At 41.4% G+C, this 20693-nt stretch overlaps 1 protein-coding gene across 6 annotated transcripts in view; it reads right to left on the reverse strand.

The window, feature by feature from the left end:
• KIAA0232 (KIAA0232 ortholog) overlaps positions 1-20693 on the reverse strand; it is a 77624-nt gene that overhangs the window by 9484 nt on the left and 47447 nt on the right. For 3 of the 6 annotated variants that reach the window (XM_012747692.2, XM_012747689.2, XM_012747696.2), the window contains exons 4-8: positions 14966-15032; positions 13077-13158; positions 7960-11242; positions 6553-6624; positions 897-1005 (exon numbers count right to left, since the gene is read on the reverse strand). In XM_012747692.2, the coding sequence (XP_012603146.1) occupies positions 897-1005; positions 6553-6624; positions 7960-11242; positions 13077-13158; positions 14966-15032 (3613 nt within the window). The remainder of the gene's footprint in view (positions 1-896; positions 1006-6552; positions 6625-7959; positions 11243-13076; positions 13159-14965; positions 15033-20693) is intronic. The other 3 variants (XM_012747693.2, XM_012747691.2, XM_075992943.1) reach the window with 1 other exon arrangement.

A 20693-nucleotide genomic window follows, 5' to 3' on the forward strand; every position in this document is an offset into this window, starting at 1 on the left:
AGCCCAGGAGTTTGAGGTTGCTGTGAGCTAGGCTGACGCCACGGCACTCACTCTAGCCTGGGCAACAAAGTGAGACTCTGTCTCAAAAAAAACCCACAAAACATCAAATTAAAATCATCTTCCTCACCAAATCAGCTCCTGCTCCCATCTCCCTCCCTATCCAGCCTCCTCTAACTACTCCTCACAGACAGTCATTCAGCAAACTCATCCTCTACCAAACCCCTTGATTCTGTTCCCCTTTATCTACCTGTCAGTGGCCTTAGTCTGGGCCTTCATCTTAACATTCTCAAACCACTGCAAAAGCCTAAGAACCCTGGCCAATGTCCTTCAATTTTTCAATTCCATTTGTACTCTGTTACTAGAATTGTTCTAAATACACATCTGACCTTGTCACCTTCCAATATGAACTCCTTTGAAGGCTCTCCCTTCCTGCACACATTAAACTGCCTAATGTAGCCAGGCTCTCAAACCTCCTGACATGCTTTGTCTCTGTCTGCTTCTCTGGCCGTAGCTACAGCCCAGCGTAGCACAATGGGTCACTGTTCCTTCAACTTGCCACAGACCCTCCTGCATTTGCGCAGGCTCTTCTTTCCATGGGGACCGCCTGGGTCATTCTTCCCGCACGATTCAAGGGTGGCTTGCACACATCTTGTCATGGCTCAGTAATGCTTTCACGTATTTCCATGCCTTTTGGCTCCTGATATCAGGCCATGGGTGAGTTTCAAAACAGTGCCAGTTTTCATTCATTTCTGTGTCCCCAGCGTGTGATAAAGTGCTAGTCACACAGAAACCTCTTGGTAAATGTTCTTTGGACTGACATTCATAGCAAAATAATTTATTGCTCTTAATGAATGAAGTATCAGAATGAGTAAATGAACTAATATGGATCTCCTTACCTTCACACTCTGATGCAGGAAAAAGAGGAGAGTACAAGGCTTTTTCCCACCAGGTCTGCTTTTCTTGACTTCTATTCATTCCTTGTACATCAGTGTTCAATATAGGAAACTGTTTAGATTAAACCAAATATAGAAAAAGTTTACACACTTTCAGGATAGAGGAAAAGATTCAAGCATTATTAACTATGAAACATAACCCAGGGTTTTTAAATTGGTGAGTTTTTATACTGTTCTGAGCAAAGTGAATTTAAAAAAACCCATGTGTTCACAGCAAGAGGAACAAAAATCTTCACAAAAAAATCCTCCAAAATGCTTACAATGCAAAAATATAATATAATAGGAAATACTCCCAAGTAAGGCAAATTTCTTGATTTCAGAAGTACACAGAGATAAGAGGGCAGCTCTGAGCCTCTACTGGCATGAGGTGCTCTACAGCAAATGGGGAGGGGGTTATGGGGAGGTATGTGAGGGTCTTCTCTCTCACATACTCAGGCAGAAGGGAGCAGAAGAAGAAATGGAATAAAAGGAAATTCTTATAGGCAGAGTTATCAACCTAAATGTCTTTATAACAAAATTATCTGCATAGGTGAGAACTGGAAAGCTAAGATTAAAACCAAATTAAAAATTAAAATTCAAAAAAGGAAACAGTCATCCAAATGAGATGAGTGAATGACTCCTAACAGCAAGGAGACTCACACCCTACCCATCTCGTGGCCATGGCAGAGTGCAAGGTGGCCAGGCCCAGAAGGACTCAGTTTGAATTCAGACTCCACCCTTGACTAGTGTAACTCTAGAAGTCCTATGTGGACCCACGCAGGGATGACTGGACACAGTGTGGTCAATAGTGGACAGACAGCAGCTGTCATTAGTTATCAAGGAGAGTCCTTGTGAGGGGCCATAAGACTGGTGGCCAGCTTCAGTCTCCACGTGTATCCTGGTACGCTGGCGGTCAGGGCAACCCTGTACCATGTACCCTCCTCACCGTGCTCTGCACCTCCCATGGCCCCTGACACTGTGTTCTCAATACACATTTGTAAACACTGCATTCACCTTATATTTACTGTTTTAAAGGACATTTCATTATATGTTCAAATTTAAAATCTGAGCTGTTTTAAAAATGAATGATCATTAATTCTCTAACAGGATTTTGTTATTGCTTCTAACTAAATTGTCTTATGGGTCTAAAACTGATCAATTCAATAAATGTGTTTTTTATTACATAACTAAATGGGAATTATTTTAAACTTTTATTTTCACTTAATATAACTTTTCAGAAATTACTACTAAATCAGAAACTGAAGGAGAACTGTATTGTCTATTCAGAGTCGTGAGTTCACCTTCACTAATTTCTACTGCAGCTTATCCTAACAATGAAAATTAGTACTACTATTGAACAGATGCCAAGGCAAACAGAACAGACAAAGCTAGGCTTCATGCAAAGGAGGCTGGCGATGTGCAAGATGTACAGTTAATGCAAGGTAGTTAACAGCACTTGGTATGTAATTCACCGTACTACAAGGCCTCTTTGGAAAGGGCTTACCTATTCTGTGAGATTACTTAGTGCTATTCGGGGGGGAACAAGAAAGGTTTCCCTGGCCAGAACTTTCTCCATCACCCCTAAGGTACTACTGAAAGATGGGTTTGGAGGTAACAGGTTCCTACTTAAGAAAATGCTCTGGGCAGGTTGCAGAATGATCAGTCCAGTTATATTGCTTCTCTTTTCATCCTTCTTTGAGACAGCAGGGGCAGGGGCAAAAGCAAGGGCAAGAGAGGGGGTGCGAGTTCATAGTGGGGAATGGAGTGAGGTCAGGGAAGGCAGGCTGGAGGGCCAGGCACCCAAAGGGGCCAGGACAGCACGAGCAAGAGGAACTCAAGATTCCAGCGGGGCCAGACTGTGAGCTTCCTACAGGCAGGGACCACACTGTCTTTATCTTTGCATCTCCAGGTACAGGAGCTGCACAAAGCAGATACTCAAGTCTGTTGGCCTGAGGAAAAGTTTCTACTGAGCCAAGCCTCTGATTATCTAGCACATCATCTCCTTCTCTCTCCTGCAAAGCCACTGTGAAGAGCATGCCAGTTTCTGCCATAATTTTAGAAGTCTTTTTTCTGCATCCTCCATTTTAGTTTCAATTCCTGTGGCAGGGACTTATTTGTCCTATTTCATGCTATAGTGAATGCATCATTTTATGATATCTCCCCACTCAGTGGTTTCCAACACTTAGGTTGCACAGCAAAGATGACCACGTTTTCTCACCTAATGTATGAACTCAGTGTATTAATTCAACTTTTACTTTACTTGTGAATGCAAAGAATGAAGAGAATTGAGGAAACTGAAAGCAGAACAGGGCTGGACCAGGCTACCATGGATGAGCATGCAAGCCTGCCCACCTCCACTCTGCTCCCTCTCTCCTGCTGAGTGTCTTCTAACTCACTCTCACTTGCAAGTACTCCCTCAAACTTCCCCTTGGCAAAGAAGCCTGCCCTGACACGGTAACACAAACTGCGAGCACTCCCACCCTCTGTAGCCCTCATCCAGCTCTCCCCCCTTTTCAATAGCACCACTGAACTGGTTTACTGTCCGCTCCCTGAGCCTGGATTCGACTCCACAAAGGAAGGGATCTTTGTTACCTATTCCTAGCACTTAGAACGGCACCTGACCTAAAAGGCACTTAATAAATATTTGATGAATGAAATAGTGAAAAAAATAGAAGACAGAAACTTAATCCAAAAAGCTTGACCAGAAGTGTTTTTAGCAACAGATGTAATACTCAGAAATTCTTTAGAAGATGGAAGTTACGTGAAGGAAACAAAGGCTTCAGTTTTAAATTCTCACTAACTACTTCTAGTTCTGATGAAGAGAAAGGTGTTTGGCTTTAGTTTTACTCTAGGAGTAATGCTCCATGGCCACAGTTTTTAGTCAACTGGGTCACAGAAAGGAAAAGAACGCCTCCAACAGGCCTTGTTCTTTGGAAAAAGGAATGAAATGTAAATGAAGAGATACTGAGTGCAACAGAGACAAACGAGAGACACTGACTCTCCTGTTTTTAGTTTTCCTTTGCTTACAGGAAGTGGATAGTGGGGAGCACTTTGGCTCTATCTGTTACACTGGGACCCGGGCAGGTATCTTAACCCCTGAGCTTACGTGTCCTTAACAGTCAGGTAGGGAAGCAGACCTACCACAGAAGGCCTCTGTGGGCACCAGGCACAGGCAGGCTGGGTGCTACACCACCAGGATGGCCCCATCCCCTCTCCACTCATTAGAGCCATCCTGCTTTCCAGACCTCCTGACCTCCACAGCACATCTGCTGGGGCTGCACTGGCCTGTAAATGCCTGAAGACAGGGAGCAAATCTTCTAGTTCTTTCCTGGGTTTCAAAGTGCTTGGCACTAAGTCAGCAATCAAGGAAATGACAAGGAGACCATTTTTGCCACAAGGTTATGCACATTCTGCTTCATCTGTACCACTAGTCACCCTCCACTCTATGCCTGAGGCCACAGGCTGTCCACAGCTGCCCTGCAAACTCAGCAGGTGCAAGCTCCACCCTGGCTTGTGCTGTGCCTTCTGCCAAGATCACCTGCCTTCTTCCTTGCACCCCACATGTTCAGCTGGGTTCAAAGGTCTTTCTCCACACTCCCAGACTGGAGAGTTCTCCTCCAGATTCCCACAGCACACCATGCTCACGTCTACCTCTCACTTGCCACACTACCCCAAACTGTGCTGGCCCAAATACCTTGAAAGATAAAGAACTGGCTAGGTAAACTACAGTATATCCATACAATGGAATAGTACACAGAAAATGAAAAACAAGGGTGACTATGATAAAGGTGTTTACATTTCAATAAAAAGAAAAAATAGGAGGAAAGACATGCAGACATGTATTTGCTTATACATGCAGAAAACATCCTTAGAGAACACAGCAGAACACACACTAGTGCTTACTAGTGGGGAGGGAACTTTTCACTGAGTACATACCCTCTCGTAACCTCTGTGTTTGAATCATATGAATGAATTACCTAGGTCTTTTGTTTCGTTTTCTTTTTTTCTTGAATCTTGCTCTGCCGACCCAGCTAGAGTGTGGTGGTGTCATCATAGCTCTCTGCAACCTCAAACTACTGGGTTCAAGCCATCCTCCTGCCTCAGCCTCCCGAGAAGTTGGGCCTATAGGAGCCACCACCTCCTGCTTATTTTTCTATTTTCTGTAGAGATGCAGTCTCACTCTCGCTCAGGCTGGTCTCGAACTCCTGGCCTCAAGCAATCCTCTCACCTCAACCTCCCAGAGTGCTAGGATTACAGCCATGAGGCACTCACTGTACCTGGCCTGAATTACATACTTCAATTTAAAAAACTTACCTGTTTACAAATTAATCTTAACTAGACTGAATTCTTCCTGGGCAAGGACAAAGTCTTAGTTACCCAGGGCTGCAGCCTCCAACTCTGGTATCGGTCCATGGCCCGTTAAGATATGGACTTAGGCCGGGCGCTGTGGCTCACGCCTGTAATCCTAGCTCTTGGGAGGCTGAGGCGGGCGGATTGCTCAAGGTCAGGAGTTCAAAACCAGCCTGAGCAAGAGCGAGACCCCGTCTCTACTATAAATAGAAAGAAATTAATTGGCCAACTGATATATATATAAAAAAATTAGCCGGGCATGGTGGTGCATGCCTGTAGTCCCAGCTACCCGGGAGGCTGAGGCAGAAGGATCACTTGAGCCCAGGAGTTTGAGGTTGTTGTGAGCTAGGCTGAGGCCACGGCACTCACTCTAGCCTGGGCAACAAAGCGAGACTCTGTCTCAAAAAAAAAAAAGATATGGACTTGGGTATCACTGTCTGAGGTCTGCACCACGCCCCTTATGCATCCCCCTCCCCTTTCACCCCAATTTGTGTAAAATTGTCTTCCATGAAATCGGTCTCTGGTGCCAAAAAGGTTGGGGACCACTGACCCAGGGAACCTACCTTAGTGACAGGCATGTTAACAAGTAATCGATAAATGTTTGCTGAATTGAACTACACCAAACTTTTGAAAAGAATCATTCTTCTCATGCTCCTAGACACCAATTCTATTGGAATTCCTACATTTTCATCCTCTCACTCCTCTCATTCCTACATTTTCATCCTCTCACTCTGAAAGACATGGGTTCCCAGTGGCCTTTAAATGGGGCTCCCAGATTGCCTTCTGCAAAGACCAGTTTCGCTCAGGAAAAGGGAGGAGAATGCCTTCTCAGAAGTCCTAAGACTAACCAGGCATGGCCAGGCACCGTGGCTCACACCTGGAATCCTGAAATCCTAGCACTTTGGGAGGACTGCTTGAGGCCCGGAGTTCAAGACCAGCCTCGGCAACACAGTGAGACCTCATCTCTAAAAAAGACTGACCAGGAAATGTGACAGAAGGGAAAGACACAAGTTCTAGCCCAGTCTGGCCCCCAGCTGTCCCTGCAGACCTCTCTCTCCACCTCTACGTACCTCAGATTAATCTATTAAGTAAGCACTAACCCAGCTCTACACTGCGGTGACATGGTCACCCGGTGAGAGATCAATGTTGACCGTGCTGATGACACCCAGATTATTGGACAAACCCAAAATGTCCTGTGGGTATTTTTTTAGTAGCTAAGACCTTTCAAGAAAACCCAGAATTCTGATAACACATAAATACATCAACATACTAGAAAGCGAAGGAATATGGTAGTGGTATGATGTAGAATCTTGCTTCTTTCCTCTTTTTCTTTCTTCCCAATCTGGAACCAGGTGAAATACAAAGTACATAAAGGAATATTTAAGGATGAAAAGGGGCAATAAACAAACAGATAAAGGCTAACAACATTATTGTTTTTTTTCTTAACAGTTCAGATTTCAGTGTTTTCAATTAAATTCATCCTTCTGAGGATCTCTAGGGATGATTACAGCAGTGACTCTCAAATCACTTAGGGTTTCCTACAATTACAGGTAAGCAGCCCCATACCTGGGCACTCTGATTCTCATGGTCCATAGCCATAAGGAGCTTATAGTCTAGTATATAAGTAACTCATGAAAAATGGAAAATGCAATAAAAAAGAAGCATAAAAGCAGCATGAAAATTAAAAGGGAGAAATTAATTCTGATGCAGAGTGGGAAGTAGAGCAGGGGAGAGAAGAGGACTCAGGCAAAGTGTCAGTAGAGGCGGTAGTATCTGAAGCGAGCCTCATGGTATGGGTAGAACACAGACATGCAAAAGAGGGTGGGGTGTGCAGGACAGATGGGAGGAAGGGCAACACTCATCTGCTCTCTGGCCACAGGTGGCATGACTTCTAAACACCTCCAACTCTCTCTTTAATAGGCTATTTCTGGAGAAAGGCCAGGCACTGCTATACCAAGTAACAGTTGAAAAATGGGCAGATCACTTACGCTTTTTGTGTGAAACAGGTTATTTTCTTAAGTGTTATTTCTTGTATAATCAATTCAGCCTCAAACCATTTCTTAGGAATATAGTCAAGGGGTACAATGACTCTCATTAACAAAACTATTAACTTCATTTGATAGACTTCATATATAATTCATAGTTTATGAATATGTACCCCGTAAAAAAGTAAATCTACATAGGTTCTGCAGAAGCTATTCTGTTGCATTAACTGTGGGTTAATTTTTACATGTATTTTGGAGAACCCACCCCCATACAGATGTAATTTATTTTACATGCAAAACACAAGTTTTAATAGACTGATCAATGTCTAAAAGGCAGTTAGAGGCTTACTACTGAAAAACTCTTCACAAGCAGCCACTTCCTGATTCATCAATGCTTATATATTAGGTGTTTGCATTATGCATAGTACATGTTTATTAAGACAGCACATAAGACTCTTATATCCTGTGATGTTTTTAAAATGCCTTCTCTTTGCAGAAAAAGTCTGTGTCTAGGTCAAATTTATAAATATCAAATTCATTTGGGTTCTTAAATGTAAAACCGTAATAAGTTTTAAAACATTTAAGCTAATTACCTAATAATTTAACCCTTTCTTTCATTGCCTAATATGGCTGTACTTGAATTAAAGTCTGATCATACCCTTTTGTCAAATACCAACACGCAGACAACATACCTCTTCCAGCTGTCCTGAAGAAACTGGATTATCTTCATAAGCAGGGAACTGACAACCTGCTTTGCAACTACAAAAATTATTTATTTCTTCCTCGCATTGTGCCATTATTTTACAATTTGCTTCTGAGCTTTCTAAATCTATTTCCAGAGATTCATTCATGCTACATTCCAAACACTGGTTTTGCTTTCCTGCTGGCAGAATCCCAGTTGATTCCTCCTGGGAATCCAGTGATGTCTGAGCACTCTTTTCCATTCCAGATTTTTTTAACCTGGGAAGGAACTTTCCAGACTCAAGCTCTGATTTTCCATAGTAATGGCCTTCTTTCTCTGCATCTTCTTCCAGAGGTTTGAGATCTGCCTGTGGATCTTCAAATACGTCAGCTTGAGAAGGAATAGGAATATTTGCTTCATCTTTCTCAGATTCAAATTCCGACTCGCTTCCTCCTCCTGGGGATAGTTCAGATGCAGAAATTGGGCGAAAGTGAGTCCTAGGAGAGATGCGAATAGCCCTGTATTGTGTTCTGTCAACGCCACATATCCTGGGGTGAAAAACTTCACTGTCTGAATCAGAGCAGAGGATTGATTTTGGTTTAAAACTGGGGCTGAAAGATGTAATCCCTTCGGGTTCAAATGAACATTCTACATGAAGAACTTGTGAAAATGGATTGCTTAAGTCAAAGGAAGAGAAAGAATATTCCAGTCCAGGATCTTCAACTTGAAAGTTACCACAAGCTCCTAGTAAGTCTTCATGGAAGATAAAAGAAAATCCCTTATTTAATCCATTTTCCCCACTCTTCGGCTGATCATTCTGTTCAAAGGACACGAAGGGTTTCCATAACTGCCTGTGACCAGGAGCAAAACTGTTTCCTGGGGTCATGAAGACATCTGTACCAGCTATTGTCACAACATCAGAAGCTGCACACTGTAACAAACTTCCTTTTGTGTGACTAGGCGGTACGACTGCCCATTCCCCATCGCTATTAAAGGTTTTGAGTTCACCATAAACTCCTCCAAGAATGAATGCATTCTCTTTATCTTGGGCTATATCCCAAGGTCTAGAGGGTGTAGTATAATCACCACCGTCCGCCTTTGATAGCTCACTAGAAACAAATGCTCTTTTCTCCAGGGTTTCCTTTTGCCCCTCCCACAGATGATACTCTGACCTCTGCACAGCCTTATTAGGCTCCTGAAGGGTTTCCATGTCAGCTTCAGCATCCAAACAGCAGCAGGAGTTATTTACATCTGTTGAAAACAACTCATCGATTCCTTCTATTTCTACTGTAGCCACAGAATTTCTATCTGCCATCTTTGTCCAAATGTCCTTAATAACCCCTGAGCTGTAGCCATCGCCATGTGGACTGTTTTTACTACATGCTTGTGTAGTTTCAAAGGTTTTGTTTTCTGTTTTTTGTTCTAGCTGAATACCACAGACAGATTCTAGTTTAGATTTTTTTTTGAAAACTAATGTAGGAACTTCACCTAAAGTTCTACTGCTTTGCTGGCAAGTTTCATCTTGCAAAAAATCTAGAAGTTCTTCATCTACATAATTTGACGAGACTCTAGGAACTACATAATTCATATCTTCTGCACTAAACTGTGTGGATTCTTCAAACTGAATATTTAATGTCTCATTATCTGAACGTGTTTCTTCTGAATGGGACCATGGACTACAAGTTCTTGTTGAAAGATTAGAACAGTGTTCATTTTCTTCAAAGGCACTATTTTTGGTCCATATTAGCAATCTAGACTGTGTTTTCCCAAGCATATTAGCACTAGAATCTGTATTTTCATTTCCTAAGTTGAGTGTTTCAAAAGAAAATGGTAAAACAGAATTACCGCATTGCACTTCAAACACTGAAAAACAAGAGTTTATACCAGATCCTTCATTAATATCTGAAAAGAGCTCTTGATTGCCAGCAAGCAAGTGTGAATTGAGCATTGTGCTGTCAAAGATTGGAGAGAGTCTAATTGGAGAATCTCCTCCGAAACTCTCTCCATCAGCATCCCCAGAGCTGGATGAACAGCACTCCCAAAACTGAGCCAGATTGCCAAGGTCTTGTAGGAAGAAGCCCTCAGCACCCACGGAGCTGGTAGAATCTGTCCATATTGCACGTTCCCCTTGCAACTCCATACCATCTAACACTATGCAACATTCTGCCTCAAAATCTGTTTTCTCTTTGCTTTTTTGTCGAATCATATTCAAAATCCGACTTTCTCCTTGCATTGTTTCTGAGGCACCAGGATCCAACATGGATTGATCAATATCTACTTCATAGAAGTGTGTTAATTCTGACAGATGAATGTCATCCAGGTATTTATTGTCCTCTGGTAGAGAACATAATGAGGTCCCAGTGAGGTCAATATCCTCATTTATAACTGCAGGCATTTCTACAAAATGACCATCAATGAAAGTACCTGCTGCGAGGTATGTTTTATGAATATTACTGTTGCTGATACAAAGACCATGTACTGATTCAGACAATTCTTCCACTGCCTCTGATGTCAGATCACTTGTATCTTGTCTGTTTCGGTATGTGGTCTCTAATTTACTTTTTCTGCTCAAAGGAACGAAATACTCAGCAATTGGTTCGGTGTACCACAATGGCTCTTCTTTGTACTCTCTGTTGTTTCTGCTCTCCACATACAGGTCTTTCCCTTCAGTGCTCCCAGGTTCTTTTCTCCCTGTTTCTTTCAGTGGTCTCTTACCCCGCTTGCACAGCTGTTTGACAGAGCCACTGCTGCTACTGCTACTACTCCCAGTATGAATGTTTCTTTCAGCCTTTTCACCATGCTTTAATGATAGCCTACTTTGCCCATTTCGCCCTTTTTTGTTTCGAATTTCTCGTGCCTTATGTCTTACTTTAACATACTTCATGGATGCTTTTAATTCTCCCTGATTACCACTGGAACTTGAGCCTGCTTCACTAGAGCCGGAAGACCATGAGCGGGGGCGAATCTTTCCTTCAGCTTTATGTCGGATTTGCTTTTTGTACAAATAAGGATTTTCTTCAATTGTGCCATTACTAAATTTGTTCTCCTTTTCATTTTTACTTTTGCTCTGGGTTTTCTCATGCACAGTAGTGGGTACTTCAGTGCTTCTTTCTTTGATGCCTTCACTCTCACTGTTGCAGTCCTTGGGAGAGGATGTATCTGTGCTAGCTGGTGGGGCTGTGGATGATGAAGAAGAGCTAGAGTAAGAACAGACTTTGGACTTGTTCCACACAGTCATGATTTCTTGCAGGCAAACAGGTTTCTCAGAAAGTGGTGGGAATGCTTCATAGTACCTGAAAAATGGAGTAAAGAGTTCAAAAATGAGCATACAGATATACTAGATATAGTAAAACAACATTACCAAGCAGAGAAATGGAATATTTCAAGAGTCAATATTCATATCATCCATGAGTCATTAACTTTATAATAATTTATAACAATAAAATATGCTTTACTTAAAATCAGTCCTAGGCATCATGCACCTTTTTGCTCAGCACTGTGGTTAGCACTGTAAGAATACTGAATATATGTAAGATGACAATTTTTGTCTTCAAACCTTGAATTTTAAATTAAGTAAAAAATAACAAATACAATGAAAGAATGTAGTCTTTTCAGTAGGAAATGTCTGAATTTGAATCTTAGCTCAGTTGGCTAGTGCTTATGACTTTAAGCTCAAAATTCAGTGTTTTGGTCTATTTTCTCAACTGCACAACGGTAATTATATGACTTACTTCACAAAGTTGTTGTGAGCATTGGAAATACATGCAGTTGAAAAGCTGAATAGCGAATTAGTAGTACGAGTATGAGCTCTAAAGCCACATTCCTTGAGGTCGAATCCTGGCTCTTACAGTTACTAGCCGTGTGACCTTAGGCATATTACTTCACCTCTGTGGCTGAGTTTCCTCACCTACAAAATAGGGGTATAATAGTATCTACCTCAAACAGTTGTTGGGAGTAAAAGAATATACAAAATGAGCCAGAATAGCACCCTCATGAGTGATTCTAACATACTGCCTGGCATTTAAGTAGGCCTCAAAATGACAAGGATTATCACATTCAAGTGTTCAGAAAGAGGATGTCGGTAAAGCCTAGAACAATGAGACAGTGGCCCACAACTGAGCCCTAAAGTACTAGAGGTGTAGTGGTTTAGTGAGTACTACTTGTGAGGTCTGGGAACTCGTGTGAGGACATGTTATGCTCACGGAACGGAAGACTGATTAGACTGGTGACTCCCAGAATGCAGGGTGGCTATAACCAGGAGCCTGGTTTCGGTGGGCTTCAAAACGAGGAAGTGTTTTTGACTTGCTAGGAAACTGGCAGCTGTTGACAATTTCAGAGTAGACTAGATGCCAAAGGAAAAATTTAAAGTTGTGTTGGCTACTGAAGGGACTGCTATTCTAAAAGCAACACCCAAGTCGCACCTGAAGTGGTAAAAGGCTATGTTCTGAAACAGCCTGAGCTTGACTCTCCTTAGTCTATACTGACGCTGTCCAACAGGAATATATCATGAGGTTCATGCATAATTTTAAATGTTCTAGCTGTCACATTAAAAGCATAAGAAACAGATGAAATTAATTCCAATAACATATTTTATTTAACCAAATAAATTCATATTATCATTTCAACGTGTAATCAACATTTTTAAATGTTTAATACAATACTTTTTATATTAAGTCTTTGAAATCTATGAGAATTTTATACTCACAGCACATCTCAATTAGAACCAGTCACATATCAAGCGCTCAATAGCCACAACTGGCTCATGGATACTGTGTTGGACAACGCAGGTCTATACAAATCAACTAAGTGCTATCTTTTCCTCTCAGGTTTTAGAGGTTCAGAAGATCAAAATAAAATATATAATATTGAAGTCTGTTTATAATGCAGATTATTTTAATACTAATCATTTACAAAGAAAGAACTAAAAGTATTTTTAGGAAACAGATTTGGCAAGGCCAAAGATTTGCCCATATTCCCTTTGCAATAAGCAGTGGGAACTCAGGGTTCTTATTTGTAAACAAGGGTGATCATCATTTCTTATTGCTGTCTCAAAGGACTGTTGCATGTAGCATTATTAGTCTGATTTTAACAAATGCACACTTTATTACTGAATACAATGTTACATACATTTCCACTTGATCCTTTGCTGTGGAGGATAATTCTGCTTCTGGAGAGGGAGATCCCTCTAATTTTTTGTGAATCTTCTCTTCTGTTATGAAACAAAATTTTAGAAATATTTGTCTTATATCTAGGTAATAAATGCCCATGTTTTTAAAAGTTTCTCAATTAATTTTAATCAGAAATGACAGAGACTTTTGTGGCTTAAAAAGAGAACCCTATACAGTATGTCTTTTTAATAAAAATCCATTTCTTCAGGCCAGGCATGGTGGCTCACGCCTGTAATCCTAGCACTCTGGGAGGCCAAGGTGGGAGGATCGCTCAAGGTCAGGAGTTCCAAACCAGCCTGAGCAAGAGTGAGACCCCATCTCTACTAAAAATAGAAAGAAATTAATTGGCCAACTAAAAATATATAGAAAGAAAATAACCCGGGCATGGTGGCACATGCCCATAGTCCCAGCTACTTGGGAGGCTGAGGCAGAAGGATTGCTTGAACCTGGGAATTTGAGGTTGCTGTGAGCTAGGCTGATGCCCTGGCACTCTAGCTCGGGCAACAGAGTGAGACTTTGTCTCAAAAAAAAAAAAAAATCCATTTCTTCAGTATGCTAGAGGGACTTCTTTGGCTAAACCACCTTAGCATTAGGCTGACAGGTGAGAGTTTTTCATCTCATCACTGATACAGAGCTCTAGAGGCACTTCAGAGACAACATCCCCTGTGTACTTACTCATTAGACCAAAAGAGAAAACATTTGTTTAGATTCCAAAAATATTTTCTAACCAAGTTCTGTACTCACGGACTTTAAATTGATTCATCTTGACTAATTCTAATCTGTAAAGAACATGCTTCATTACAATTAGTTCTGTTACTTAACATGGAGATAAGCAAATCTGTACTTCACTTAAAATAGAAAAAAGGGCTATTCTCTCAGCTTAGACCAGGATACTTCAATCATTAAGAGAAGGCATTAGAAGCAAGACTTGTCAGTAAAAAAAAAAAAAAAAAAAAAAAAAAGAGAAGGCAAACAAGGATCCTTAACCTTAACACGTAGGTCTCATTCTTAGGGACTACAGGAGAGTAAGAAAAGCAACTATGAGGAGGGTTCATGTATCAAAATGACTTAATGAGCTTATCAAGTCTACCTGTCCAAAGAACTTGAGATTCAAAACAGAAATCCCAGCACTCTGGGAGGCCGAGGCGGGCGGATTACTCGAGGTCAGGAGTTGGAAACCAGCCTGAGCAAGAGCAAGACCCCGTCTCTACTATAAATAGAAAGAAATTAATTGGCCAACTAATATATATATATATATATATATATGTATATATAAATTAGCCGGGCATGGTGGCGCATGCCTGTAGTCCCAGCTACTCGGGAGGCTGAGGCAGAAGGACTGCTTGAGCCCAGGAGTTTGAGCTGTGAGCTAGGCTGATGCCACGGCACTCACTCTAGCCTGGGCAACAAAGCGAGACTGTCTCAAAAAAAACAAAAAAACAGAAATCCCTTCTAAACCTGAAATAATTATTGTCAACACCTTTGAAGGCTTTAATACTAATAGGCAGATATTAACAGAGGGGTGAGGATGGGGAAAGAGAGGAAAAAGTGTTGCTCTCAATCTCTGAGCTTCAACTTTAAGACAAAAAATGAAATGTTTCATTTATATGAGCACTCGTGGAGTAAGTATCTCCCTTGGGAGCAGGGCTCTATAAGCCACTGCTGGGCTGACACAGAAGCCACTAACAGAGCTAAAGATGGAGCATGAGGCTGGCCTGGTGACACACACTAACACAAAGACTTTATTCTTCGTGTTCTTTTTTACGGTCAATTCTAAGATTTTCCTCAACCCTTGGAGATGCAATCCTGGCATGTGTGCACACCGCGCTTTCAAAGCAGCACCCTCACCTTGCTTGCTCTGAAGGTCTTTCAGTCTGGAGCAGAGCTCCTCCACTAAAGTCTCGATACCAGAGCTCTGCACAACAACAAAAAGACACATTAGTTTACTGCCAGGTATATAAAAATCAGGCATTTATACACTTTTAACACAAAGGTCTTACAAATTTTCCATGTTCCAAAATAAACACATTATCAATATTTAAAGGAATACCAAAGTTTTAAAATTATAGGTTTGTAGATACAAATTAGTATACATATTTTACTAATAAAGGATATTCAATGGAACTTACTGATAAAATGTGAAAATATTAATGTAACTCCCAGAATGGCTTCTGTCCTTTCAAAGGCGTATCATATTGCTCAAGGGGCCGACTTAAGGGCCTAAATGCCCATTATATAGCCAAAAGTCAGTTACCATCAAAAAGAGTATTAAATATTTATGTAAGCAAGGTCTTGAGCCAGACTCAATACAAAAGAAAATCACAAAAACCTCATCTTAGTCCCCTAGGAGCTCACAGTCTAAAGAAAATAGGGTAATTTTTTTTTTTCTTTTTTAAAGAAATAGGGGCCAGGTGCGGTGGCTCATGCCTGTAATCCTAGCACTCTGGGAGGCTGAGGTGGGTGGACTGCTCGAGGCCAGGAGTTCAAAACCAGCCTGAGCAAGAGCGAGACCCCGTCTCTACTATAAATAGAAAGAAATTAATTGGCAAACTAATATATAGAGAAAAAACTAGCCGGTCATGGTGGCGCATGCCTGTAGTCCCAGCTACTCAGGAGGCTGAGGCAGTAGGATTGCTTGAGCCCAGGAGTTTGAGGTTGCTGTGAGCTAGGCTGATGTCACGGCACTCACTCTAACCTGGGCAACAGAGTAAGACTCTGTCTCAAAAAAGAAAAGAAAAGAAATAGGAACACTCATGACTGCAACAAAAAAAAGCAGTCCAGATGATGTAAGTCAACACTGGGAGTGAATGTTAAAGCTTTGTCATCTTTTAAGGGTCAGGATCAGGGTATAAGCCTCTACACAAAATTGGGATAAAACTTGAGGAGAGTGCATGGAAGAATCTGGAAATAGGAGGATAAAAATAAGAGTCAACCTTTAAAGAAAAATAAATGTTGAAAACAGGCACAAGGCTGGGCACAGTGGCTCACGCCTGTAATCCTAGCACTCTGGGAGGCCGAGGTGGGCAGATAGCTCAAGATCAGGAGTTCAAAACCAGCCTGAGCAAGAGCAAGACCCCGTCACTACTATAAATAGAAAATTAATTGGCCAACTAAAAATATATAGAGAAGGCCGGGCGCTGTGGCTCACGCCTGTAATCCTAGCTCTTGGGAGGCCGAGGCGGGCGGATTGCTCAAGGTCAGGAGTTCAAAACCAGCCTGAGCAAGAGCGAGACCCTGTCTCTACTATAAATAGAAAGAAATTAATTGGCCAACTGATATATATATAAAAAATTAGCTGGGCATGGTGGCGCATGCCTGTAGTCCCAGCTACTCGGGAGGCTGAGGCAGGAGGATCGCTCGAGCCCAGGAGTTTGAGGTTGCTGTGAGCTAGGCTGACGCCACGGCACTCACTCTAGCCTGGACAACAAAGCGAGACACTGTCTCAAAAAAAAAAAAAAATAGAGAGAGAAAAAAATGAGCTGGGCATGGTGGCACATTCCTGTAGTCCCAGCTACTCGGGAGGCTGAGACAGAAGATCGCTTGAGCCCAGGAGTTTGAGGTTGCTGTGAGCTAGGCTGACCCCACGGCACTCTAGTCTGGGAACAGAGTGAGACTCTGACTCAAAAAAAAGAAAACAGGCACAAGCAAATAATCTTTCACCGTGTATACTTTTAACCTTAAGATCCTTTATTTCTCACAAGAAAGAAAAATCTTTTACAATGTATAACAAAGTGAATGCATGTCTTTAGATTCAGTGGCCAAAAAAGCCCTAATGAAATTAGAATCAAGTCTCTTTCAGTGGGCACGACATGAACAGATGTACATGACAGAGCATTCTGCTAACCCAGCGCCCTCACTAGGCCTTGAGGGGCTAAAAATAGACCTTTACCCCATTCACTTTAACTCAAAATGACTCAGCACAAGTATAATAGATATCCTCAATAAGAAATTTCACAGTTTCATAGTTTGAGTAGCAAGAAAACAGACTGCTATGAAAATGGTTAATTGTAAACCTCACAGTTATATTCCATCCACATCATACCACAGCTTTTAAAAGGAAGACAGAAAAATGGGCCAGACAAGAAGAGCTGTCCTTTCCTTAAAAAATACTTTTTAAACCATGGCAGATATTAGTTATAAACATTGCTCAACTAAAGAATTCTATCAGATAGAGCCTGCTTACCATAATGCTCAAGGTGTGACGAGTACGGCAATTATATTTCATTTCCTTCAGATCATGAAACTAACACCAGTGTCAGCTGACACGCTGCATACTGTTCTGTACAGCAAGCCTATGTCACTATGTTTTTAAACCTAGGGCTACTCTCCAAAGCAGAACACTGAACCTCTAGGGATCGCTTATTAAACTTGTTTCAATACTCTAAAATGGGCTGCCATTTAATATACTATCATAGAATGATCATTACAATCTAGCGACTAGACCTTTTTTAATGCTTTAGTTCTTGGTAATTAACTACCTATATGCAAATACATATTTCCTTATATATGATAGTAAATATATATATAATACAGGAACAAGTGATATATATTTGCCTACATATATATTTTATATATATATATATTGCTTTCATATTTAAATAGTAAAAGAGCTTATTCCTTACTCTGTAAAAGCAAGCTCTACCAAATAAGTTTTTGTTTTCTTTCCTTGACCACCTGCAGCATCCTACTTGTATTTTTCTTTTAAATCGTGAGAACACTGAGTTATCATCATAGCAAACTGAGAGGCATAAAGGGACATCAGAAGCTGCCATCACACCTGTTTTCTCCTGACAGGTATTATCTAAAGTGTTAATTTAGAGCTGTTAATTAGAAATTGTACTCACTTTCCCAATTATGATATAAACTACTAGAAAATTTTAGTAATATATTTTAGTGGTATACCATATCCATAAGGGCATTCAAGAATACTTTGAGTATTCTTATACCAATAGTATCCTAGGAATCCAAGAATGATTAAATTATATTCATATTTTAGTAGCCACCCAAAAGGAACACATTCTGCAGGTGAAAAAATGCTAGCACTCTACCCCTGCATTCATGAACTACTTTTCCTAACTGTAAAATGAATAATACCCAGCCCCCAGCCACTTCCCAGCATCCAACACACGCATATAAAAACACTCTGCAGGCCGGGCGTGGTGGCTCACGCCTGTAATCCTAGCACTTTGGGAGGCCGAGGCGGGCGGATTGCTCAAGGTCAGGAGTTCGAAACCAGCCTGAGCGAGACCCCGTCTCTACCAAAAAAAATAGAAATAAATTAATTGACCAACTAAAAATATATACAAAAAAAAAATTAGCCGGGCATGGTGGCGCATGCCTGTAGTCCCAGCTACTTGGGAGGCTGAGGCAGTAGGATCGCTGAGCCCCGGAGATTGAGGTTGCTGTGAGCCAGGCTGACGCCACGGCACTCACTCTAGCCTGGGCAACAAAGTGAGACTCTGTCTCAAAAAAAAAAAAAAAAAAAAAACACTCTGCAAACCACAAAAGCACTCTAAAAATCAAGTTACATACTTTCAATCTGCAAAGTGGTAAGCCACATACAGGGCCTGGCAAATTTCAGAATACATTTGGTAAGCAATCGTGGATATATGGCCAGCCAGCTACTGGTTTATCATTGATTCATCCAGTGAACAAATGGTTATGAGCATCCTGCCCTTCTGAAGTTTACATGCTAATAACTCTTAACTTCTCTATGCTGAATGGAATGTATTTGGGTTGAGAGTCCTGCAGGCTTGGGTCTGAACTCCTGTCCTACCAAATTCACTGGGCAGCAAAGAGCACTTCCTCTCTCTGAACCTGAGAACACCACCATTTCCCCTTCAAGATTCACCAGGGTTAACTAAAATGACATATACATGTGATACACCCATCAGAGAGTCCCTGTCACCTTAGTCACACTTTAATCTTGGCGCTATTTCTAGATTTTACACATCTTCCATTTTCTAAAATCTTATTTTTAGATTCATTGCTTCAAAAATGCCTTTAATATTTCCTATGATTCAGTTTAAGGCTGGAGGAGTAAGAAGATAATTAACCTGATGCAGATCACTAAAACACCTCTGGGTCCTGCCTGGACCCCACAGTCTGCTCTCTCCCCTTCTGACCAACACTGACACGCACTCTGCTCCCAGGCTGTGGGGAAGGCTTGAAAACAGTTATATAATCATGGAGACTGGGCCTTAGTCAAATACAGCATCTAGTGTCCTATTACTTCTGAGATTCTTATCTGTTCCTGACAAATTCCTATCGTTTTCCATACCCACATTTCTAAGGCTTCTCTATCCTCTCTACACTTCCCTTCCTTCTCAACTCATGACCTTAGTCATTAGTTAGTGTAAAGTAAACAAAGGCAACGTGACTTACTCTGCCAGATTCTCTCTCCTCACCTCACCATATCTGAAGGTTTCTTTGGGTCCTGGGTCTGAATTCCTGCCCTGCCACATTTGCTGGGCAGCAAAAGGCATGTGTGCTACTTCCCCTCTCTGAACCTGAGAATACCTATGTATTCTGATCCCTCATTAATATGTTGCCATATTAATCAGCTCACAGGTTAACCTTTTATGGACAGCTCATTTAGATTGGATATTCCCTTAAATGACAAGTGTTCCCAAGCCAACACTATGACCACTAACCAATATGATCCTCCTTGGCACTTAACTGCCTGTCCTCTTTGCAACAGCATAGTGGAGTCAAAGAGATCTGGGTTTAAATTTCATCCCAGGGTTAACCAAATGATCCTCTATAACTTATTTACCTATCAAAGCCTCAGATTCCACATCTGGAAAATGGTACAACAGCTGGTTATTGAATTTCCTGTACTGGTCCCCGAATTTTTTTTCTCTCCCACTTATGATTTCTTTATCTTTTTGTTCTACTTTCTGGGAGATTTCCTATCTTCTAAATCTTCTATTTCATTTTTCATTTCTATTATCATGTTTATAATTTTCAAGAGATTGTCTTGGCCCTTGAATATTTCCCCTTTACAGCAACCTCTTCCTCAGAGTGAAATCCTCCACAGTTCTACCTTTGGAATATAAACCTATTATTTGTCAGTGTCTGGCAGCCAGGAAGCAGAAGTGGATGGTGGGTTTACCCATCAATTTGCCAACTTTCATCATTTATTCTCCAATTTCAATTATGGTGTCTCATGCTTTTCCTCAGGGGTCCAGAACCTATGTGTTCAATCTCTCCAGAAAGTAACCGATAGGGGCAAGTCTATTACTCTGGTGCCCCCAATGAACCATGTCTCCTAACACTTGCCCCAAGTTTGGGCCCCTCCAATAGTGACTGGGCTTCTTCACGTAAGACATTAGCAAGTGTGACACATTATCTCTTGGAAGGCTAACTCCTGGGTTCCATTAGCCATGTGGACAGAGGTCAGAGCTCCCAGACATGCTGGCTGAAGCACCAGTCATATGAAGAGATTAATCCTGAATGTTCTAGTCCCAGCTGCCATCTAACTGCAGCTGCATGAGAACCCAAACCCAGCAGAAGAACCTCTCAGCTGAGCCCTAGCTAACCCATAGAATCACAAAAAATAAAATGGTTGTTTCGG

This window comes from Microcebus murinus, chromosome 16 (genome assembly GCF_040939455.1).
Source record: "Microcebus murinus isolate Inina chromosome 16, M.murinus_Inina_mat1.0, whole genome shotgun sequence".
NCBI classification, from domain to species: domain Eukaryota; kingdom Metazoa; phylum Chordata; class Mammalia; order Primates; family Cheirogaleidae; genus Microcebus; species Microcebus murinus.